This window comes from Hyperolius riggenbachi, chromosome 10 (assembly GCF_040937935.1).
Source record: "Hyperolius riggenbachi isolate aHypRig1 chromosome 10, aHypRig1.pri, whole genome shotgun sequence".
NCBI lineage: Eukaryota > Metazoa > Chordata > Amphibia > Anura > Hyperoliidae > Hyperolius > Hyperolius riggenbachi.
The window spans coordinates 66,046,495-66,066,746 of record NC_090655.1 but is presented as its reverse complement, the minus strand read 5'-3'; the positions used below and the strand labels follow the sequence as shown (position 1 = coordinate 66,066,746).

Below are 20,252 nucleotides of genomic sequence, written 5' to 3'. Positions count from 1 at the left end.
CTTTTTTCCCATTTCTCTGATCTATTTCCATTCACTTCTATGAGAAATCGATCAGAAAAACTATCGAAAATCAGATCGGACAAGTCAGAAATGATCTATCGAACCATCTATCTGCCAAAAAATCTCATGGTTTATTCCCAGTATTACTCTCGGTCTCAGATTTAATAAAAAATGGCCAGCCTGCTCCAGTAAGTTTACAACTTAAAGAGAACCCGAGGTGGGTTTGAAGAATATTATCTGCATACAGAGGCTGGATCTGCCTATACAGCCCAGCCTCTGTTGCTATCCCAAACCCCCCTAAGGTCCCCCTGCACTCTGCAATCCCTCATAAATCACAGCCACGCTGTTGACAAACAGCTTGTCAGAGCTGGCTGTGTTTATCTCTACAGTGTCAGTCTACTGCTCTCCCCGCCTCCTGCAGAACTCCAGTCCCCGCCTGCATCCCTTCCCTCCCTGCTGATTGGAGGGAAGGGACAGGGGCAGGGACCGGAGCTATGCAGGAGGCGGGGGAGCAGCTGAGACTGACACTACAGATGTAAACACAGCCTCACAGCACAGCTGTGATTTATGAGGCATTGCAGAGTGCAGGGGGACCTTAGTGGGGTTTGGGATAGCAACAGAGGCTGGGCTGTATAGGCAGATCCAGCCTCTGTATGCAGATAACATTCTTTAAACACACCTCGGGTTCTCTTTAAGGAAGACAAAGCTTCCTATACTGTTGCAAAAACGTGCCAACTACTAACTACCGTATTTTTAACCACTTAACGTCCGCCTAACGCCGATAGGCGGCGGCTGGTCGTAAGTGGATTTCCATGAGTTCACGGAGGGTGTCTCCGTGAACAGCCTGCGAGCCTCTGATCGTGGCTCGCAGGCTAAATGTAAACACGCGGGGAAGAAATCCCCTGTGTTTACATCCTATGGCGCTGCTCTCGCAGGAGCGCCGTAAAGGAGATCGCCGATCCCCGGTCTCTGATTGGCCGGGGATCGCCGGCATCTGATCGGCTGAAGCCCATCAGAGGCAGTACAGGACGGATCGCTGTCCTGTACCGCCCATGGGAAGGAGAGGGAGGGCGGAATAGCGCTGCAGAGGGGGGCTTTGAGGAGCCCCCCCGCTAAACACATATAGCCAGCGGCGATCAGACCTCCCCAGCAGGACATCCCCCTTGTGGGGAAAAAAGGGGGGGGGGGGGGGGGGGGGGGGAGTCTGACCACCCTGCCTAAAAGCTGATCTGTGCTGTGGGCTGGAAAGCCCACCCAGCACAGATCACACAAATGTGGCCCGGTCTTTAAGTGGTTAATCAACATAGTAAGGATATTGGTTTTCTCCTGGACGTCCTCTTAAAGCGGACCTGAACTCAGAACGTCCTCTCTGCTCTAAAAGATAAGCAACATCATAATAACCTTTAAACAAAAAAATTTCTGTGTTACAGCTGATACAAATCCTGCAATAAATCTGCAGTGTCTCTACTTCCTGATTCATGGCCTTATCTGCCATAGGCAATCATGTGACACGGGGAGAGATCAGATTATAACTTGTGATTAGACACAAATGAGGGGGAATTAAACAGGCTGCTAAACTCTGTAAATACACACAGGGTGCATTTCTCTATGTATTTCTTGAGTTCTGTGCAAGAGTTCAGGTCCACTAAGTTACTCCTTCCAAAAAACACAAATTCCCTCCCCTTACTGCTCTCAAACCAGCTATGAACTAACATTATTTGTCTCCCTCTGGCTCATTTCCATGTGTCCTTTAGCAGTATGAAGGTACTGCTGGCCTCCCCTAGTCACCTAACCTCTCCTTCAATCCATTCTATCCTGTGAGGAAGGGGGTAGCAATGTCGATTTAGCCTTTAAGGAAGTGTAACACTGGCAGTCTACTGCCTGCCCCTAGATTACTGGTGCCCTAAGGCCATGACCTTTGTGGCCCTCCCATGAACAGCGGATGTACCGAGGGCATTGAGGGGCTGGATTATCACTTCAACGATTTCCTATGGAAAAAGGTATGACCAGTGAGGATACTGCAGCAGGGTGCAGAGGTAATGGGTAATCCCTCCGAGGGACTCAGGAAGTTTTAACTAACTCTGTAGTGGTTAAGTACTTCACTCTCTGGCACAAAGGCTGAAGACTAACTTCACCGCCACAAAAGTCCTGCCTACTGTCACAAATGGGACTTTAACTGAGTCACAGGGAATGTCCCACAGGTGAGACTCTAAATAGGACTCCACTATCATCTCTGTACCTCCTGCCCAACTGACAGCTGCCTGACCTAAACATTAGTGTAGTGCTGCATTTCTCAACATTACTACAGCATGTACCACTTTATGAAAGAGAATGTTTGCCACTTGTATGTGTGTTAGCAGACCAGATAATGGTCTATAGATGCTTTTTTAACGTTATTTTATTTAACTAAAATACTTATTTATATAGGAGTCAGGGTTTTTTTATGCTTGTACTCACAGTAATCGATTATGACAAGATCGATTACCCCTTGAACCCAACCCAAGTACCCCCAAGGGTACATGTACCATGCGTTGAGAACCTACAGTGTAGAGGGCAGGTGATATCATCAAAGGGGAGCGTGGTCAACAAAGAAAAAAAATGTGGGTACATGGGGCGTGGTTGCTGAACCAGAAATATTATTATTTAGTATTTATTTATTTATTATTTAGTACTACTGCTCATTTAAAACCAGGCGCTATGCTTTGGCCGCGACCCCCCGCACTGCCTCTTTCCCTCCAACGCCAAACTCACACCGCCGCGCACCTGTTCTCTGCTGTCCCAAGTCTGCCCTCGTGCCGCGCATGCACAGTACGACAAACGCATGGACACAGGACGTAGGGATACAGCTGTTTTATCATATAGGATATTGTTATTAACTGTCCCTCAGAGGGGCTCACAATCTAAATCCCTACCTTAGTCACTTAGTCATATGTCCATCACAGTCTAGCGCCAATTTAGAGGGAAGCCAATCAACCTATCTGTAGGTTTTTGGGATATGGGGGGAAACCGGAGTGCCTGGAGGAAACCCCGAAACGGCAGAAAAGGGTGCAGGAGCTGGCCATTAGAAAAGTCACAATTTGCAGCAAAGCAGGGAAATTTGGGTGCATGAAGTCGCCCAACAAAATTGTGGGCGGCAAGGCATGCCGATATGCAAATTGTGGCACAGGTTGGGTTAAGCATCAGTAAAGGGAGGGTTTGATGTGAGAGTAGGGTTAGATTAAAATATAGTAAAATACCGGTAAAGCTTACCGATCTTTTACTATTGAGTTAAAGGGAACCAGAGACTAAGCACCCTCATGTATTTTACTATATATATATATATATATATATATATATATATATATATATATATATATATATATATATATATATATATATATATATATCAGTGGGAACATTAGAGATAACGCCTACCCTGCTCTCGGTTTCATTCTTCACTGCACAGCCTGCTTGTTTCCAGCCCTGATAAAATCCCCAATTGAGCTTTCAGTCTGGCTTTGCTCAGGAATCATAGCTGAATCTGTTTTTTCTGGTGTCTTTTTCAAGCCCAAGCCTGCCCCCTTGTGGCTCTGCTCAGGAATCATTATAGCTGAGTCATTATAGCAAAGCCAGACTGAATGCTCAGTCGGGGATTTTATCAGGGCTGATAGAAGCAAGCTGAACAGTGAAGAATGAAACAGCAGGGTAGGTGTTTTCTCTAATGCTCCCACTGATATATATGGTAAAATACATGAGGGTGCTTCGTCTCTGGTTCATTTTAAGTACTAGTCTTTCAGTAATTTTACCAATGTTCTACCAGCAGCAGTCCCCCGCGCCCTTTTTTCCAGGCCCCTATTTTACATGTAAGTAGGAAATGCAGACAACATACAAACTCCATGCAGATAGTGCCCTACCAGGGGTTCGAACCAGGGACCCAGCGCTGCAAGGCGAGAGTGCTAGCCACTACGCCACAAATAAAGCCAAACACCTGCACTAGGTTCTCAACATGAGGCACACGTACCTTAATGGGGTGCATGTGAGGGGTTCAGGAGGAACTTTGGCATAATAGAGTTAAAGAGCCATTGATCAGACAATGCTGATTGTACGACCTTACCACATATATGCAATATAGGGGTCACCTAAAGTTTTTTTTACCAAAATATATTTTGTTTTCCCTTCTACTACAAAGATTTGGTAAGATTATCCAATCCACATTGTATGGTCGATGCGCACCTTTAAGTACACCAAATTGAATTTTGTAACATGATCTTATATAAAAAAACTGAAGAATTTTAGTTACGTAAAGCATTCCTGTAAGTTTTTTTTTTTTAAAGGATACCCGAAGTGACATGTGACATGATGAGAAAGACGTGTATGTACAGTGCCTAGCACACAAATAACTATGCTGTATTCCTTTTTTCTTTCTTTGCCTGAAATAGTTATATATCAGGTATGTAAGTGGCTGACTCAGTCCTGACTCAGACAGGAAATGACTACATTGTGACCCTCACTGGTAAGAAATTCCCCTTTGTATCTCTTTCCTGCTCTCGGAAGCCATTTTCTGCAAGGAAAGTGTTTTATAGCTGGAATTTCTTATCAGTGAGGGTCACACTGTAGTTACTTCCTGTCTGAGTCAGGACTGAGTCAGACTTCGGGTATCCTTTAAGACCGATACCACAGTAGGGAGAAGCCTCATCTCTCCCGTGCTTTGCTGGGACCATCTGGACAATGTTCGTCAATAAAGTCAAAGATTGCTTAAAGTCCTTGCTCCCATTCCACATAGCGTAATGGTTAAGGGCTCCACCTCTGACACCGAGGACTGGGTTCAAATCTTGGCTCTTCCTGTTCAGTAAGCCAGCACCTATTCAGTAAGGAGACATTGGGCATGACTCCCTAACACTGCTACTGCCTACAGAGCGCATCCTAGTGGCTGCAGCTCTGGCGCTTTGAGTCAGTCAGGAGAAAAGTGCGATATAAAGGTTATTTGTCTTGTGTGTACAGTAAGGCCTGCGCAGTAGCATGGAGCCACTCTTGCACAGCTTTTTTTCTGTGCACAAGCGGCTCAGTGCTAGTACGTGGGTTTGTGCAAGGAGAAGAGAGCCGCCACGAAAATAAGAAGGGGCCCAGCCGGCAGCAGAGGGGTCGCCAAGGATCGGGGAAGCTTCTGCATCATCCAGAGGCTTCCCCTTACTGGGGCGAGTATCTAATTTAAAAAAATAAAAAACTTTACAGGTGTACTTTAAAATCAGCAGAGAGATCACATACATACAATTAATGTGTACTGGTTGTATATGTGTGTCAAGGTGTACTTGGGATAACCTTATCTATAAAGGGTATTTGACAAGGTCTGCTGCGGTAATGTTGAGAAACGCCTTGCTACTGGTATACAGATATATAGAAGGCTCCGAAAGTTTGCTTTAAAACCAAGAAGGTAAGTACAGTTTTTTTCATCAGCAGTCTGAGAACTCTGCATCTCCTGTTCTTGTAGGGCATTAAGCTACCGGGCAGCTCTTTATTGAGTTCACAACTAACTATTCCTGAAGGATATACATTTGTGAAGGGCCTCACAATCTATTGCCCCTACAAACAACTGTGCACAGTAGGGTCGGCAGCCGCTAAGGAGGGGACATCAGAAGACTGGATGACAACAGAACTGCAGCAAGGTACACCAGAGACTTCTAGGAGCTGGAGGTTAAGGGGAATCTTGATGATTTTACAGTGGAAAAAAACAAAAAATAAGCTGATTTAACATATGTGATGCACTCTGTAGTGATGTTGCCTGCTGATTATTGCTGTAATCATTCTATGGCATCTTACACTGTACTAAATATCAGCATCTTAATTAGCACTGGCTTTACACAACCAAAAACACTCATCTATATATAAATAAACAACTAGTACTACAAGTGCAAGACATAGTACTTTACATACAAGTAAACATTAATGTGCAAACAAAACAATGCATTTAGCGGTGTAGGAAGGAAAGGCAATAAAACAGCAAAAAACAAAATGAATTCTCAGATAAACCTAGCTCCTGTGAAAATATTCATGTAGAACCAATAAGAGTTCCACTGATGTAGATCTAATCACGAGGATTTGGAGTTCTCATCGGCTTCATTGACGACTTCCACATATCAGAAATTCAGCCTAAACGCTGCAATAATTTGACAAGAAGCTGCTCCAATTTCTCAATCTGTGAATATAAATAAAGGACAGATAAATAAAAGCTGAACCGTTTGAACGTCGCACTGCTGATCACAACCGAGAGATTTGTATAGCAGCTTCCTCGTGTAGCCTAAATACCTGTCCCAACTAAGGCTGAGCACTTAGGGGATCATTAAAGTGAACCAGAGACGAAGCGCCCGCATGTATTTTACCATATATATCCGTGGGAACATTAGAGAAAACACCTACCTTGCTCTCAGGTTCATTCTTCACTGTTCAGCCTGCTTGTTATCAGCCCTGATAAAATCCCTGACTGAGCATTCAGTCTGGCTTTGCTCAGGAATCATTGTAGCAGAGTCATTATAGCAGAGCCAGAAGGGGGCAGGATTGGGCTTGAAAAGACATCAGAGAAAACAGACTCAGCTATAATGATTCTTGAGCAAAGCCAGACTGAATGCTCAGTTGGGGATTTTATCAGGGCTGAGAAGAAGAAGCAAGTTGAACAGTGAAGAATGAAACAGAGATGTGTTATTTCCAAACATTGGAGGGATTTGTCTCCTCCTAATGTCTCTGAAGTGCTAAACAGAGTGAGGTATATATACAAATTAGAACACCTTACAGCTGTCATACAAGAGAAGATACATCTTTCAAAAAGTACAATCCGGTCCGGTAAATCAGCAGTTCGGCGCAGTGCGGCCAAGCGCGCTCCTGCGGCTGGGAGCGTTCTGAGCCTGCGCAGTAGTACCATGTAGGCAGGCCTGGATTTACATCACAGGAGCCTATAAGCGCAAATGTTCAGGCGCCCTAGATTTCACCCTCCATGAAACCCCACCATAAGTATGCTAGCTGGCTCAGCTGTCACCTCTCCCCTACTACCCCTGCTCAGCAGAGTTAGCCACAGGTGCCTCTTAATATTGAGGGCACTTCTGGCAACCTAATAGTAAGTAGCTAGAGGTGCCCCCAAGTGTTAGGTAGCTAAATATGCCCCCGGCTAAAGAGAAATCTCGTCCGTTGAATAGCCTCTCATTTACCCTCTGCTGGGGACTCTGCATAGGGAAGGAGCAAGAGGCACTAGGGGAGGGGAGAAAGCCGCCTTTCCATCAGGCACTTGTAGGCACATGCCTACAGTGCCTTGTGGTAAATCCGGCCCTGTATGTAGGCGCAGAGCGCCACTGGCGATGGGAGTGCCAGTAAGCCACCGACTCCTGCAGTTATCAGGACAGATTGCGGAGCCTGTGAGGGACTAATCAGCATAAAGGGGGCTGGAGGAAGCCCCTAGAATGTAAAAAAACTTTTTTTATTCCATGGTCTCAGGTTTCCTTTAACTGCATGCACTCTCGTGTTTGTACAGACCGACAGCCATGTCATTTCCACTTTGCTCCTTCTAGGAAGGAAAGGGATTATCTCTGTTATAGGGTACTTCCTAACCCTCTCTTTAACCCGCGCAAAACATGATCTGCGTTAGCAGAATCTCAAAGATAAATCAGAGCAGAGCATTCTGGGAAGATAAGACACACGATAACAGTCTAGACAGCTCTGAAACGGTTGCTGTATCCCTCAAACATCACACTTGTTTTACACACTTAATAAATGAGGTGCATCGCTGCCTTAGTGAGAAAACCTCTCCTAAAACAACCACTAAAAGCTCCTGTTCCATGCTACAGTTAACTCCGTCACACAAATCCTCATCCAGAATAATAAAGGCTTAGCGAACATCAAACCAAGGTGCTAATTGGGTACTTTTGTACATTGCTGTTACTTTATAGTGTGCAAAAATTGTCAAAATATTTCTGCAGTTCACTTACCCTCATAATGACTTCCTGCTGACAGCAACAGCCGTCTCTCTCTGAAACAACAGATGGAAATAAGAAGAATCCGATAGCAAAATCTGTTCTTATGCACAACAAAGCTAAAATACAGGAGGGGAAACATGTAGTTCTGAAGGGCAAGGAAAAGATTTTTTTCTTTTTCAGAGCAGTTCATTTCAGTGGCAGCTTCGCCAAGGTGCCTAATAGACTGTAATGTCAATTGCGGTCCACGGTTATGAGGCAATGAGTTGGGCACTCTATGCTAACTGATCGGCTATGGTTCAACTAGTTGATCGACTATTAGTAGCCAATCGGCTAGTACTTTGGCTAGTATTACCTCTAAGGGCCCTTTTCCACCAGCGCGTTTGCGCTGGCTGAATCGCAAAAACGCAAACCGCTAGCGATTTTACAATCGCTATGGTTTGCTTTTTAACATAGGAATCGCGGTAGGTAATTTCCACTACCGCGATTCGTTTTTTACTTGATCGCGATCGCGCCGCGGAGCGACTTTTGCCGCGATTTTGCTATGCAGTGCATAGCAAAATCGCGGCCGCGAACGTCGGGGAATCGCCGCTAATTGGGATTCAGCAATCGCTAGCGTTCAGCGTGAACGCTAGCGATTGCTAGTGGAAAAGGGCCCTAAGTGGTAGCTAATCAGCTTTTAGTAGCAGAACGTCTAGTAGGTTATTTAACCACTTAAGGACCACAGGCTTACAACTCCCCACCCCAGTGATTAGGCTATTTGTTACTATTCTGTGCTCTGCAGCTTTAAAAGCTTGCTGCCGAGCCATACAACTGTGTGCACAAATGAATCCACCTCCCCCAACCCCCCCCCCCCCCCCCCCCCCCTCTGCCACCAACAAAGCTTTCTGTTGGTGGCATCGGATTGCGGCTGGCAGATTTTAGTTTTTTCTGTTTTATTAAATTTGTGTATTTTTTATATTATTTTAATTTTCCCAAACTACCTCCCCATCGCAATCTAATCAGTGATCACCTGTCATAGGCATCAGCCTATGAGAGGGGATCACATTGTAGGCCACTCGTGGGGACAAGCTTTGTCACAAAGCTGTCCCCTTACAGCGCTGTAAAAAAAAAAAAAAAAAAAAAAATCGCAAGGCTGTTTACACACAAAGGTTTTTTTTCTTCCTTTTGAAAGCCTGCTAGTCCGCGATTGTGGAGCTCTGTAACTAAAGCAGGGATGCTCGTTCTGTGTGAGATCCCCTGCAATCTCTGCCCCCAGGACTTGACGCCAATCGGCGTTACGCAGTCCTGGGGGAGCCACATTGCGGCCACAGATTGGCGTTAGGCAGTCGTAAGGTGGTTAAAGAGAAACCGTAACCAAGGATTGAACTTCATCCCAATCAGTAGCTGATACCCCCTTTCCCACAAGAAATCTATTCCTTTTCTCCAATAGATCAGTATGAACTGACTGTTTCTAACGGATTTGTGGGCTACAACAAACAGTTAAGTGAACTTTATGAGCATACAAGAATATCCTTTAACTGAAGACAAACATTTTTTTCTAGTACAGAACTTTCCATTTGTAATAGGTTAGTACTGCACTGTCACAGCTAATGAGTGACCAGAATTGTGATACCAGTTACCTTTCTGTTCGGCTGTCAAAGGAAGAACATCAGCATGCTTAGCCAGGCCGTCCATCACCAGCTTCTCTTCCACGCGCACGGCTCCTGTTTCCTGCAGCTTCTCCATAGACACAGAGTATATTCCAGCACTCACTGAGTGAGCGGTGACTGTAACCTCTGCTCCTACCAGCAAAGAGCTCAAGACCTGTGTGGCTTCAGGTGGCCAATGCTGGGAAATCGGGGCCACCCCTGCAGAAGCAGAACACAGTACTTAGACTATAATTATGTTGCAATATTAATGTAATAAAACTATATTGTAACTTCTTATCATAACTGAAACTACTCCAGCAGATTCAGAGCAAGCAGCACATGTTCTCAGTTTCCACTCTATAGGTCTAGGACAGTGTTCCCCAATCCAGTCCTAAGGGCCCACCAACAGTACATGTTTTGTGGATATGCACAGAGGTAGATAACCACTTCACCACTAAGGGGGTTTTCGGCTTATGGACCTGAAAAATTGGGTGGGCGCTGTCCATAGAAACACACAGAAGAGTATCTACGCCCCTGGAACTGGAACAGTCCTCCTGGGGTGCATAGCTATACTGTTGCAATCACAGCTAATGGTTAATCAGCTCTGCAGAGACACTAATTACCTCACCTGTGAATGTTTGTGGTTTCCTGCAAGACATGGGCTTCTGATGGTGTTTGAGGACGGTTGGGGAACAATGATAAAAAAAGAACTGGATCTCCACATAGATTTATCAATTATAGCTCAGTTTATTCACACATAGGGTTTTGTGGTTATGATACCACAAATAATCTGAGCTATGCTTGCTACATTCAGGAGGAGACCCAAGATCCCTTTTTTTCATTGTTGAGCTTCCTTGCACCTTTGGGTCATAGTGTAGACTGGTAAACTCCCAGGTCAAAAGTCTGCATAGCAGTTTGAGCATTCGGACTACTCTATTCCCCAGGATAGGGTTGGGGAACTCTGGTCTAGGGAACTTGAAACTTGGGGCTCAAATATTAAAATACTGATTGCATTGCATAAATATTAAATTCCTTCTGTAACGATTGTGGAACTTTCTCCGTGATCAGCGCACAACGCGTGCGCTGATACGGCGGAAATCCTCCACAAGCGTATAATTGCAGGCACCCAGCAAAAGGTGCTACGCACCCGTAGAGGGAAATTCCTGTCGGCAGATGGCGCTGGGGAGTGCAGAGGAACCAATCCTCTGTACCTCCACAAATGCCAGACAGGAATTGTACGAAGCGCAGAACGCAATTGCAAGAGAGGCGATTGCGAATGAGAACGAGCAAAGGGACAGGTTGTATGTGTGTGCGCCAACCTAGTCGCCACCCCGCGACGGTGCACACACAACAGCAGATATGAAATAGGAACGCGATCGCGAGAGGTGCGATCGCCAGACGTGACACAAGGCAGATCAGAACAGAATACGAGGTTAGCAAAGGCACAGCAAATAATACAATGAGAATAACAAGGAAAAAAACAAACGCTAACTGAACGCGAACACCGCACTCATTCGCAACAGTGCACGCGTTCGCGCGCGGTCTCCACGTGATAAGCACAATAGAGACAAGCACGCCTAACTAACCAAGACAAGACAGACACCACACAAACGCGCTTGCTACACGGTTGCCTTACCGCAGGCACCAGCAAGCGCACGCAAACAGACAGACAACGAGAATCGATCAAACAGGAACCACTGCTCTTACCGTCAGAGCCAGTGCGAACCAGGTATCAGAAAGATCCACTGCTCTTGCTGTCAGAGCAGTGTGATCCAAGCACACGACAAACAGGAGGAGTAACCAGCAGCGACCGCAGCCGAGGTTAGCTCCAAGATCCAGACCAGAGGAATCCACTGCCACTAACGCTAGGGCAAGTGCGATTCAGACAGAACAGAAGGATCCACAGCACTAGCGAAAGTGACTAGCGCGATCCAGGAAGACAGAACAGAAGGATCCACAGCACTAGCGCGGGATGCCAGTGCGATCCAGGTACAAAGTAGCAGAACAGAAGGATCCACAGCACTAGCGAAAAGTGGCTAGCACGATCCAGGGAAACAGATCAGAAGGGGCTACCAGCAACAACCGCTGTTGCGGTTAGCACCCAGACACACAGAACGATTTCCTGTCGCTGGGACAGGACAATCGCAACAGACAAACAAAACAGATAACAATCCTAACTGCACTAGGGAAACCTGCCTAGTGCAAGTTCCAGGAATAACTCTAAGCTGATCTTCAAACAAAGAGCATAGCTGACACTCCTCCAGGAGTGTTTCACAGGAAGGAGTCCTTATGACCGGCCAAGCATTGTGGGAAACAGATAGTACTTATAGAGCAAGCCCACAATGGATGTGGCTAGGCAATTTGCATGATAAACGTATGCAATTTCCTCTGCAGCAAGCTGCAGAACTGACAAAAGGTCTCTCTTAAAGAGACCTGCAGAATGCAGACCTGAACAGTGGTCAAAAAGCTGCCTGTCTGCACAGGCAGCTGAGCAGATTCTCACACCTTCCCACACCTTTTGAATCCCACTCATGGCCTCAATTCTCTAAGCTTTATCAAACACTTTATCGAACCTTTGATAATTTACCTCATGAGTAAAATATAATTTTGAATTCACTAAAGTGTTATAGATTTATTGAACATTTTATCGATAAAACATTCGATAAATCTATAACACTTTAGTGAATTCAAAATTAGATTTTTCTTATGAGGTAAATTATCAAACATTCGATAAAGTTTAGTGAATTGGGCCCATGGTCACTGAGGGTGTACAACAGTAATGTCCCTAGCCTACAATACATAAACATATGACTATGGTAGGGATTAGGTTGTGAGTCCTTCAGAGGTACGGTAAACTGCCAACAATATACTGTGTACAGCGCTGCAGAAGATGTCATCGCTATATAAAGACTAAATAATTATTTGGTGCTTCATACATTTGGATACTACTGGTCATCCCCTTTCCTCCAGAAAACAGAAAAGGCTGCTTAGCAAAATCTCTGCACAGTACTTGTTCCTAAACTTGCCAAATGTTATGATAACAAAAGATCTAGTAAAAAAAACCCCAAAGAACAAAACCCAAAACCTAAAATGCTTGAAAAAAATAAACCGTGACTTACCATCTAGTCTGCAGCATGCGAGCTGTATGGGAGGACACAGAAAACTCTCCTTTATGGGACGCAGGTCAGAAAATGGCAAAGTTTCCAGGTTCCCATAATCGGCATAGACTATTCCCGCTGTAGCCTCTGATACTTCCATGACAATGGCTCTGTACCACTGACCATCTCCTGCAGACAAAAAGTCATAGGATGACATGCATGAGGTAGTAGAGCTGTAGAGTAGACTATGCAGCAAGAGTGGATGAGGTAGTAAGGCTGTAGACTATGCAGCAAGAGATGATGAGGTAGTAAGGCTGTAGTCTATGCAGCAAGAGATAATGAGGTAGTAAGGCTGTAGTCTATGCAGCAAGAGATGAGGAGGTAGTAAGGCTGTGGACTATGCAGCAAGAGATGATCAGGTAGTAAGGCTGTAGTCTATGCAGCAAGAGATGAGGAGGTAGTAAGTCTGTAGACTATGCAGCAAGAGATGATGAGGTAGTAATGCTGTAGACTATGCAGCAAGAGATGATGAGGTAGTAAGGCTGTAGACTATGCAGCAAGAGATGATGAGGTAGTAAGGCTGTAGACTATGCAGCAATAGATGATGAGGTAGTAAGGCTGTAGTCTATGCAGCAAGAGATGATCAGGTAGTAAGGCTGTAGTCTATGCAGCAAGAGATGAGGAGGTAATAAGGCTGTAGTCTATGCAGCAAGAGATGAGGAGGTAGTAAGGCTGTGAACTATGCAGCAAGAGAGGATCAGGTAGTAAGGCTGTAGTCTATGCAGCAAGAGATGATGAGGTAATAAGGCTGCAGTCTATGCAGCAAGAGATGAGGAGGTAATAAGGCTGTAGTCTATGCAGCAAGAGATGAGGAGGTAGTAAGGCTGTGAACTATGCAGCAAGAGAGGATCAGGTAGTAAGGCTGTAGACTATGCAGCAAGAGATGATCAGGTAGTAAGGCTGTAAGTCTATGCAGCAAGAGATGATGAGGTAATAAGGCTGTAGTCTATGCAGCAAGAGATGAGGAGGTAGTAAGGCTGTGAACTATGCAGCAAGAGAGGATCAGGTAGTCAGGCTATAGACTATGCAGCAAGAGATGATGAGGTAGTAAGGCTGTAGTCTATGCAGCAAGAGATGATGAGGTAGTAAGGCTGTAGTCTATGCGGCAAGAGATGAGGCGGTAGTAAGGCTGTGGACTATGCAGCAAGAGATGATCAGGCAGTAAGGCTGTAAACAATGCAGCAAGGGATGAGGAGGTAGTACGTCTGTAGACTATGCAGCAAGAGATGATGATGTAATAAGGCTGTAGACTATGCAGCAAGAGATGATGAGGTAGTAAGTCTGTAGACTATGCAGCAAGAGATGATGAGGTAGTAAGGCTGTAGACAATCCAGCCAGAGATGATGAGGTAGTAAGTCTGTAGACTATGCAGCAAGAGATGATGAGGTAGTAAGGCTGTAGACTATGCAGCAAGAGATGATGAGGTAGTAAGGCTGTAGACTATGCAGCCAGAGATGATGAGGTAGTAAGGCTGTAGACTATGCAGCAAGAGATGATGAGGTAATAAGGCTGTAGTCTATGCAGCAAGAGATGATGTGGTAGTAAGGCTGTAGACTATGCAGCAAGAGATGATGAGGTAGTAAGGCTGTAGTCTATGCAGCAAGAGATGAGGAAGTAGTAAGGCTGTAGACTATGCAGACAGAGATGATGAGGTAGTAAGGCTGTAGACTATGCAGCAAGAGATGATGAGGTAATAAGGCTGTAGTCTATGCAGCAAGAGATGATATGGTAGTAAGGCTGTAGACTATGCAGCAAGAGATGATGAGGTAGTAAGGCTGTGGACTATGCAGCAAGAGCTATTGGCCTCAATTCACTAAGGTCACGCTGGAGATAAGGCAAGAGAAAACTTACCACCACACAGTAAGAGCATTATGCTATCTCTTCATTTCTTGGTTACCTTATCTGCAGTTAAGTTACCTCCTCTGTAGTTATTTTCACATGCAGTTAATTAACAGCCTGTCTTTAACTTTAGAATTCTGTAGTTATTTTAAGGATTGAAACGTTAACTTTAGAGATCTCACTTTAACTTAATAACTTTAGAGATCTCTCTTTAACTTAAAGACAGAGTTAACTTTAGCTTTGCCTGAGGTAAAAGGTTTCCTGAATACTACGTGCCTTATCACCATGGTCATAACTCTAGGACAGGAGATAAGTTTAGTGAATTGAGGCCAATGAGGTAGTAAGGCCGTAGACTATGCAGCAAGAGATGATGAGGTAGTAAGGATGTAGTCTATGCAGCCAGAGATGATGAGGTAGTAAGGATGTAGTCTATGCAGCCAGAGATGAGGAGGTAGTAAGGCTGTAGACAATCCAGCCAGAGATGATGAGGTAGTAAAGCTGTAGACTATGCAGCAAGAGTTGACGATAAGGGAGTAAGGCTGTAGACTATGCAGCAAGAGATGATTATGAAGAGTAGGTAGTAAGGCTTTAGAATATGTAGCAAGAGATGAGGTAGAAGGCTGAAGAATATACAAGCTTACTGGAAATAAAAACAAAGCCACCCACTACAGGGTCAGTTCAACAAGGCTGGTTAGAGCTGCTCAAAAGTAACATACTTAAAGGGAACCTAAACTAAGAGGGATATGGATCTTTCCTGTTAAACAATACCAGTTGCCTGGCATCCTGCTGATCTTTTTGGCTGCAGTAGTGGCTGAATCACACACCTGAAACAAGCATGCAGCTAATCCAGTCAGACTTCAGTCAGAGCACCTGATCTGCAAGCTTGTTGAGGGGCTGTGGCTAAACGTATAAGATACACAGGATCAGCAGGAGAGTCGGGCAACTGGTATTATTTTAAAAGGAAAAAACCATATCCTTCTCCGTTTAGGTTCCCTTTAAAGGGCAACTGAAGAGAGAGGTATACGGAGGCTGCCATGTTTATTTCCTTTTAAGCAATACCAGTTGCCTGGCAGCCCTGCTGATCCTCTGCCTCTAATACTATGAGCCCCTGAACAAGCATGCAGCAGATCAGGTGTTTCAGACTTTAAAGTCAGATCTGACAAGACTAGCTGCATGCTTGTTTCTGGTGTTACTTAGATACTACTGCAGAGAAATAGACCAGCAGGGCTGCCGGGCAACAGGTATTGATTAAAAGGAAATAAATATGGCAGCCTTCGTATACCTCTTACTTCAGTTCCCCTTTAAAAGACAACAGAAATGAGAGGGATATGGAGGCTGCCATATTTATTTTCTTTTAAAGAGTAACTGTCAGGCTGCAGAAGCTAATTTAAACCTCTATTCTCCTGTGTTAAACAGTTTAGACGGAAGCCAAAAAGGCAATAGTGAAGATAAAAATCTCTCTTTCATTTGATGTGTGCTTATCAGCAAAGCTGTTAGACCCAAGCTCTTAAGAGGACGCAAGCCGCATACCATACTGCAAAGCATTCTGGGGCCCTCCCCTCGGCTGCTAAGGAGAAGTTACAGGATCAAGTTTCAGCAGCTTGTAACTCAGTCCAGCTCACAGCACTGAAAAATCTCTGGGCAGAGTACACTGCAGGAGTCCGCTATTGTTCCTAGCCACATGGCTAATTAATATTCACTGCACACTAGTGTTATTCAGAACGAGCTTTTCTGTGATCAGGAAGCAGGCAGGACATGACGACACATTTGGCTTCATAGGAGACAGACAAACATGGAACCTGCCATGAGCTGTCAGGAGCATCAATCTCTGCATATACTATATACAAATTCTGTGAAGTACAAACGTGGACAGTGAAATGCATATGTAATGTAAGTACAGCCAATCTTTAGCTACTGATATATGTTTATTTTCTCTGAGACCTTATACCTAACAGCTCCTCTTTAAGCAATTTTAGTTGCCTGGTAGCCCTGCTGATCCTCTGCCTCTAATACTTTCAGCCATAGACCCTGAACAAGCATGCAGCAGATCAGATGTTTCTGACATTATTGTCAGATCTGACAAGATTAGCTGCATACTTGTTTCTGGTGTTATTCAGACACTTCTGCAGCAAAACAGACCAGCAAGGCAGCCAGGCAACTAGTATTGTTTAAAAGGAAATACCTTAAAATATAGAGTTTTGTATATATTCACCGTACAAGACTACCCCTCTTCCAACGCACACCAAATACAAATGTTAAAAAACGTAAACACTGCTGCTCTGTACTATGAACAGTTACTGGTGCTGTACTGTAAGTGGTACCCAGTATATAACAGTATATAGGTGATTGAATGGATTGGTCAACTCTCCCTCTCCCTAAATGGATTAGTCAGCTCTCCTTGGCTCCCTTTTTATCAGAGCGGTATGGAAGAATAGATTGCACTGTGCCCATAAAATACGCCTCTTTCACCCTTCTGGCCCCGCCCTTGTATCCTATTTACCTCCTTCTCTGCCTCTCAGATCTCACACATGTGCACCTGCGCCGCTTCACTACAGTCCTCAGCAGTGAGATCGGAGAGGCGGTAACAGGATAGGGCGTATCACCCGGCATCAATGAAACCCGGCGTATAAGACGACCCCTGACTTTTCAGAAGACTTTCAAGCGTTAAAAAGTAGTCTTATATGCCAGAATATACAGTAACTATGGCAGCTTCCATATCCCTCTCACTGCAGTTGTTCTTTAACCTTCATAGGCCTCGATTCATAAAAAGCAGTGCGATAAATCTTGTCGGGAATATACGGCACTCTGTATTTTCCTGGTCTGTGTGCTAATTCATAAAGATTTTCCCAGCTGCCGTTGAAGGTCGGTAAATTACTGCAGCCCTTTGAGCGGTAGAGTAGAGCAGTGTGGCGATATCTCTTTTGCCCTGCAGATGACTCACACAGACGGCTCTCTGCACAAATGACTCGCACAGACGGCTCAGACTTTCCCTGCCTGCACAGATGACTCACTCATAATTTCCCTGCCTGCACAGATGACTCACTCATAATTTCCCTGCCTGCACAAATGACTCGCACAGACTTTCCCTGCCTGCACAGACGACTCACACAGACTTTCCCTGTCTGCACAGACGACTCACACAGACTTTCCCTGTCTGCACAGACGACTCACACAGACTTTCCCTGTCTGCACAGACGACTCACACAGACTTTCCCTGTCTGCACAGATGACTCGCACAGACTTTGGCTCCCTGCACTTTGCATTGTTAACACCTCACCAGAGGTGTCGGTAACTTGTTAAGACCTCACCAGAGGTGTCGGTAACTATAGTCAGGCTTACCGCTTGTTGAAGGCTTTATGAATTGACATTTGCTGACAATTTACTGACATGTGTTGGAGGTAACTACAGCCAAGTCGGTAATTTATCTCCCTGGTCGGTAATTGTAGTTTTTCATGCGGTAACAGCCATTATAAATTGACACATTGCTAAGTGGTCGGTAAAGTCTGCTGTTTTCAGCATTACCGCATGTGGTAATGCTTTATGAATTGAGGCCATTGAAAGAATATCTATTAACCTATTTATTGATGCTGCCCAGATTATAATACACACCCACTGGCCCTTTGAAAATGCACAGTAGAGCACTGACCTGTAAACTTGGCACAGCAGGCATCCCCGACACACGGCGTATAGTCAGACTGGAGAGCCTCAGCATTACAATAACTCATTATATCCAACATGACCTGGCTCAACTTCTCCACATCCACTGCAAGTAGATGAAGAGCACATAATAACATTGCATAACAATTTCAATGACGAATGGGAAAAAAATAGAAAAGGTATAAAAAGTGAGGTGGCAATGAACCCACCAATGCCAAAATTTTAGTTGGGGGTGGGGTGTGTTAAGACTGCGCAGAGGGTCTGTTAATCATCCCAAAATCAAACACCGCGCACCCAACCACCACTCTATCGAGCAAGATTTTTCCATCCCTGGTGAAAATCGATCAAAATTACAACTGAGAGCTCACATTGCAGAATTGATCAATGCCAGATTTCATCATTATAATGAGCAAGTCTATGAGCACCTTTAGGCTTTTAAGAACCTCAGACCTATTTAGCTAGCTGAAGGGTTTCTAGTTTTTGGTGTTCATTAGACCTGATACTGTTCCTTTTGTAATAGAGAGTTTGATCTTTCTACTGTTAAAGGAAGCCTAAAGTCAAGGAAAAATAAATCCAGTTGAACTTGTCTGGGGCCTCTACCAGCCCCCGGCAGCCACCCTGTGCCCACGCCGTGACAAACCAATACTCCGGTCCCCCACAGCGACCCAGTTTCGTTTTCAGCCACTCTATCTCGTACTGTGCTTGCGCAGGGCGCTCCTGTCAATGGGAGCGCGATTCAGGACACCTGCAGCTAGGGCCACGCAGGCGCAGAAGGCCGAGTCACAGAAAACGTAACTGGGTCGCTGGGGGGGGGGACTGGAGGATCGTTATATCATGGTGTGGGCACAGAGCGGCTGCAGGGGGCCGGTAGAAGCCGCAGATGAGTTAAACTGGATTTTTTCCTTGACTGTAGGTTTCCTTTAAAGGACAACGGAAGTCAGAGGGATGTGGAGGCTTCCATATTTATTTCCTTTTAATGGGAACCTAAACTGAGGAGGATATGGATTGTTCATTTTAAAAGAATACCAGTTGCCTGACTCTCCTGCTGATCCTGTGTCTCTAATACTTTTAGCCACAACCCCTCAACAAGCATACAGATCAGGTGCTTTGACTTAAGTCAGACTGGATTAGCTGCATGCTTGTTTCAGGTGTGTGATTCAGCCACTACTGCAGCCAAAGAGATCAGCAAGACTGCCAAGCCACTGGTATTGTTTAAAAGTAAAACATCCATATTCCCCTTAGTCGTTTCACTTTAAGCAATACCAGTTACCTGGCTATCCTTAAAGAGAACCAGAGAGGAAGCACCCTCATGTATTTTATTACATTTATCAGTGGGAGCATGACAGTAAACACCTACCCTGCTTTTAGTTTTATTCTTCTCAGTCTAATCTATCTGTTATCAACTGTGATAAGAATCCACCGACTATTCAGTCAAGGTTTGACCTGGAATCATTATAGCTGAGTCACTCTTCTGTGAAGTCTTTTCAAGCCCAAGCCTTCCCCCTCCTGGCTCAAATTTCATGCTTTACATACTGAGAGCTGTGATGATATGGGAGGGGCTGATGCTGCAGGAAAAATCTCTGTCTGTGTGATCTGTGTGCTCTGTGTGTGCAGCCTGTCATTATTATCTACTGTATGCAGTTTCATTACTATGAGAGACACTTCCTACAGGCAGCCACAAAGCATACCAGAATAATAAAGTTGAAAGCACACAGATGAAAGCCTACAGCAGCCCTTCTTGTCTATAGTCCCATATAGCCTAGACAGCACATCCAGAACACCTCATAACCTGGAACAGAAGGAATATGAGCCGGCGGCCATATTGGATATTTCCTGGAGGAATAATGGATAAAAAGCACTCAAAAAGGCACACCAGCATGGCGAAATTATCGGGTAGAGCATTTATTCTTTACAAGCTATCAACTGATATGTTTATTTTGTGTGAATCGTTCATCTCTGGTTCCCTTTAAGATCCCCTGCCTCTAATACCTTTAGCCATAGACCCTAAACAAGCATATGCAGATCAGGTGTTT

At 44.8% G+C, this 20,252-nt stretch overlaps 1 protein-coding gene across 6 annotated transcripts in view; it reads right to left on the bottom strand.

Moving 5' to 3' along the window:
* Positions 1-3,474: 3,474 nt before the first annotated feature.
* The window catches only part of TDRD1 (tudor domain containing 1), a 135,067-nt gene continuing 118,289 nt past the window's right edge, over positions 3,475-20,252 (bottom strand). For 5 of the 6 annotated variants that reach the window (XM_068258004.1, XM_068258003.1, XM_068258007.1 and 2 more), the window contains 5 exons: positions 18,209-18,325; positions 12,685-12,852; positions 9,557-9,784; positions 7,950-7,990; positions 3,475-6,172 (listed from right to left, as the gene is read on the bottom strand). In XM_068258004.1, the coding sequence (XP_068114105.1) occupies positions 6,122-6,172; positions 7,950-7,990; positions 9,557-9,784; positions 12,685-12,852; positions 18,209-18,325 (605 nt within the window). In that variant the 3' untranslated portion in view covers positions 3,475-6,121. The remainder of the gene's footprint in view (positions 6,173-7,949; positions 7,991-9,556; positions 9,785-12,684; positions 12,853-18,208; positions 18,326-20,252) is intronic. The other variant, XM_068258008.1, reaches the window with a different exon arrangement.